The sequence below is a fragment of the Austrofundulus limnaeus genome, unplaced genomic scaffold, assembly GCF_001266775.1.
Source record: "Austrofundulus limnaeus strain Quisiro unplaced genomic scaffold, Austrofundulus_limnaeus-1.0 Scaffold108, whole genome shotgun sequence".
Taxonomy (NCBI): Eukaryota; Metazoa; Chordata; class Actinopteri; order Cyprinodontiformes; family Rivulidae; genus Austrofundulus; species Austrofundulus limnaeus.
In genome coordinates this window covers 553,155-557,732 of record NW_013952510.1, presented here as the reverse complement: position 1 = coordinate 557,732, position 4,578 = coordinate 553,155, and the positions used below count along the sequence as shown (strand labels likewise).

Sequence of the window (4,578 nt, the reverse complement as noted above, 5' to 3'; positions counted from 1 at the left end):
CTCATGAGGTGGGGGGGGGGCTGCTATGATGCAGCTTACGTGTCATCTGAAAATACATTTCCTCAAAGTTATTTTTAATCTTGAAAACTACTGTTAGGAGCTCAGCAGACAGTTTCACTTTCACTTTCACCTGAGAGCCTGCAAGAGTCATGGGCGGGGTGTGTGGGAAAGGGGAATGGAGGTGGGTGGGTTGCTCTGCCATGAGGAAGTTTGGCTTAAAGACACATCCCAGGGGAGGCATTTCTGGTCCCCACCTGTCGTTTTGCTCCTCAGCAAGGCTGCCTAAAAACGCTGCAGGATTTCTCAAACATGCATGAATGAGTCAGAGCAAGGCTTTGGGCATGTTTTTTTATGAAAGTATAACATTATAACATGATTTAAACTCAAAAAAAGTTGATTTTACATGATATTGCCCCTTTAAAACTTGAAAGCAAAGCTTAAAGCTGCCAAAAGCACAAGTCAGGTTAGATTTTATTTTAAAACAAAGTACACTAACAACACTTTGTAGGTTAAATATTAAAGTGCATCTCAGAGACTGACTGTGACATGTGCTGCATGTCAGAGAAACAAGCTGGCTAATAATTAGCATTTATTGCCATGAAAGAGACCAGACTGGAGGAAAAAAAAAAAAACAAGTGCAAACAAAGACACAGTGTGAGCAGACGGACATGGACACTGTGGCATGCAGTGACGCACGAGACAGAGAAAAGAATCCCATATTTGGAATTAATTCAACTGTTTACTTCCAACAGTTGAGAACTTTTCGATTCATTTGTGCCTTTTTAGGCAAAATGTGATCAAAAAGAAGATTTATGACGTTAAAGCTAAAAATTACGTTATAAAAACAAAACACACCACAGAACAGTGCGGCCTGCGGTCTAATTAAAGCAGGTTTGAAAGGACTTACATGTAGAGCATCCTGCCTCTGATCACCTTCAGATTCTCAAACACGGAGAGGTCAGTCAACTCCTCGGGCCACGCATCGATGTACAGATACCCTGCACACAGAATCAGGCAAGAATTATTAGACATCTGAGTGGCTCTATGTAAGAAAAAAAAATGGGATTAAATGACGCAGATTCAATTTGCATGAAATATTTTTTGATAAGCGTTTGATACCTGTGATTTCCTCCAGATTCTTGAAAGCACTCAGCTGCTCCAAAGTCAGGCCAGAGGTGTTGGTCACAGGGTCTCTAATTAAAACCAAAAAAATGCCCCAAGAGTCATTTTCATTTATTGAATGTTGTAAAAAAAAAACACTGATATAATCTTTACTTTAATCTAAAGCTCTAAACTGTGATCTGCCTTTCATTACCTTTCAAAGCTCTGCGGACGAAAAGCAAGACTTCCGAAAATCTTGGAGCACTTGATGAATTGCTCGATGTTGGCCGACGTCACCATTGTGATGTTTTGATTGCCCACTACACCGAAGTTATCCATCCCCAGACCATAACACGCTGTGAAAGGCAAAAAATTAATTGTTTTAATCAACTACGGCTATTTGTAAGCATTGACAGCAGCAGCAGCAGCTAGCTATAGCACTTATACTGCACCATAGAGCAATGGTAGATTATTTCTACTGGATTTGATAGACTTGTAAAAGTTTATTAAATGAACTGCGTGAACTAATAGACAAAACTTGTGAAATTTGTGTTTTTTAGGCAGCACTCTACTTGTTTATTGCCTCTCTCTGACTAGCCGTTAGCTCATCGGTGTGGTAGAGTTGCTGCTGGTTTTAATTTAATAAACTTTTATTAAATGAATGTTATCAGTGTGTAAATGTGCGACTCACACTACCTTTGGAACAATCTCCTTCACACTTTTCACATTTCTGCGTCTCATTGCCGTCAGGCTCGATGATGATGACTTCCTGGTTGGCTTTGGGGCAATTCAAAGTGCAGGCCACTTCCATGGCCAGGTAGTTATCTACAGAGAGGGAGAGACGGCGTTCAAAGGGCAGCCGAATGGAAAAACGCTAAACAGCTTCAGGTGCGTTTCGTGTTTCATTTAATGAGTTCCTACAGGGGCACTTCTCGATGCAGGTGGCTCCGAAGTTTAACTTTTTGTTGGGGTTGGGTTTGTTCTGGAAGGCGAGTTGGTCGTAGGTGGTGGGTAGAGGGCAGTTTTCTTTGCACACGCCGTCGTCGTTAAAGTGACGACACGCCTGATGTGACAAAAGGAAGGAGGAAATGCTCAGCAAGGATTTTAAAAATATATATGTTCTTGATGAATTCAGGGGATTATTTACCAGACAGTCTGTGTCTTTGGGTCCRGTGCAGCCTGCCGCACACTGCCTGTGGCAGCAGTCATTAGGAGAAGGACCTTTACATCGCTGGCAACCAGTCGCGCATTTAACTCGAGTTACTTTAAACGAAGGACACAAAAAGCCCGCAGGTTTAGCAATCCAGGCTTTCCCTTTTAAAAATCACACTGTTCAATCAAACTGCGATTTAAACTCACACGTCTGGCAATCCTGCGCGGTTTCTCCCCAGCACCTTCCATTGCATTCAGGAGAACAACTTGGACCTGTACCAGGGAGGAAACAACAGAAAAAGAAATCTGAGTACACTTTTCTCAGAGTTTAATAAAGAGAAGAAAAAAAAACTAACTCACACATCTACATTCACGCCGGCAGATTTGTCCTTAACCCTTCATCACAGCTAAAAGCTTTGGTAGAAACGTTATCTCTCTTGGTTGGCGTTTATTCAGTGTTTTAATCTAAAACATAATGTGTATAGACAAAGCTTTGTCTCTGTAAAACATACCCAAGCAAATAAATACACATTAATAAAACTGATATGATTAATCATAATTTTTTAGCCCCAGTAGAGAAATAAAGGAATCACGCTGAAATAAGAACTGTGCAAATATGTCTGATTTTAAACGAGGGCACAAGCAGAAAATAACTGGCTGTTGGACTTGGCAGACTGACCGGGAGCATGGTCCCAAAAAGAGAGCTCTCACAATGGAAAAGATGATGAAAATCTCTTTAAAACAAGAAAACTTCAGACTGCGCGTGACCCAAGATGTTTGCTGTTCCCGGTCGAGGAAACGCACAACTAGAAAAAGGAGTCAAATCGAAAGCAATATGCTTAAAAAAAATACAAGGAAAAAAACAAGACAGACAAAAGAGTGATTGTCTGTGAGCTAAGAGTAAAACGTCATTTTGAAGGCGAGGGATTAAAAAGCAAAAACAAAACATTTGCAGGGACGTGAGTGGCTGGACTGGCATCTTGGAGTTGATGCAAGTGATCAATCGTGTCAAACCAAACCTTTCTGCTCAGACAAGATATTTCACAGATAAAAATTATACATGTATTAACGAGAGCTAGATGTTAAAGGGGCAATATCATGTAATATCAACGTTTTTGAGCTTTATATCATATTGTGATGTTATCCCCTCATCAAAAACGTTCAGAGTATTGTTTTGACTCATTCATGCATGTTTGTTAAATCCTGTAATGTCCTGTGGAAGCTATGCAGGAGAACTAATACAGCTGGTTGGCCCTAGAACCACCTTTTAGGTGCTGCTCCTCCTCTGGGCTGTGTCTCTGAGCCCAGCTTCCTCAGAGCACACCTCCCCTGCGACTCCTGCAGGCTATCAGCAACAACAACTATTAAACAACTGGTGAAACCGCATGTCTGCTGAGATCGTAATACTTCTCAGTCCAGTCCTTTTTGGATTAAAAAATGCCTTTGAGGAAATGTATTTTCAGACGCCAAGGATGTCAGTTCTTAAGAAATGGTGTGATTTCATTTTTGGAAATAACCCTCCAATGAAAAAGAAAATATTTATTTAAATATTTGTGTGAGCCACTTTACAGATGACAGCTTTCTGAACAAAAGGGAATTTACAGTGGACTAATAACAAGATTATCACTAAAAGACGATGTAATTCCAACACTCAGACGTACACAAACACTATTGTCACCTGCCCAGGTATGCTGAAACACAACTCAAGTTGTTTTGTCCCTGTTTGTCCCTGTATTTGGTGGAAAGCAAGGTTTTTTGGCTTTTAGCCCGTTTTGGAGTGCTTTCCAACCAATCGATTATGGTTTTTATTTAGTTTTAGCCTGAAAGCATTCCACCAAATATTGATTTCTGAACTCTTCCTGAGTTAAAACATTATTATTGTTGTTTCTAAATGAATATGAACTTGCTTTCTGTGCATTATTTGAGGTCTGAAAGCACTGCATCTTCATCATCATTTCGACCATTTCTCATTTTCTGCAAATAAATACTAAATTTTTGCTTGGAAATTTCAGAGTCATGTTGTCAGTAGATCATAGAACAAAATAATTTTACTCAAACATATACCTACAAAGAGTAAAATCATAGAAACTGATCATTTTAAAGTGGTCTCAATCTTYTTCCAGAGCTGTATATTACGATCCGTGTTCTTTAGCTGGCTTACAACACATTTTAGAAATAAATAAATTAGCTTAACGTTTGTGTYTGTGAGGATGACCGGGAGATATCAGTGCTCACTTCAGTTCCTCAGAAAACACCTTTCAGTCCAACCATAAGGTTAAATTGTTACCAGAGTTGCCATTTTCCAAAACTGATATTGTATAATAT

At 39.8% G+C, this 4,578-nt stretch overlaps 1 protein-coding gene across 1 annotated transcript in view; it reads right to left on the bottom strand.

Annotated features, from left to right (window-relative positions):
- The window catches only part of erbb2 (erb-b2 receptor tyrosine kinase 2), a gene marked incomplete at its 5' end in the record, with an annotated part of 18,373 nt that overhangs the window by 11,085 nt on the left and 2,710 nt on the right, over window positions 1-4,578 (bottom strand). Inside the window, 7 exon segments of the mRNA XM_014013910.1 lie at window positions 908-998; window positions 1,120-1,193; window positions 1,316-1,457; window positions 1,798-1,926; window positions 2,023-2,164; window positions 2,249-2,364; window positions 2,461-2,526. Of these exon segments, the coding sequence (XP_013869364.1) occupies window positions 908-998; window positions 1,120-1,193; window positions 1,316-1,457; window positions 1,798-1,926; window positions 2,023-2,164; window positions 2,249-2,364; window positions 2,461-2,526 (760 nt within the window).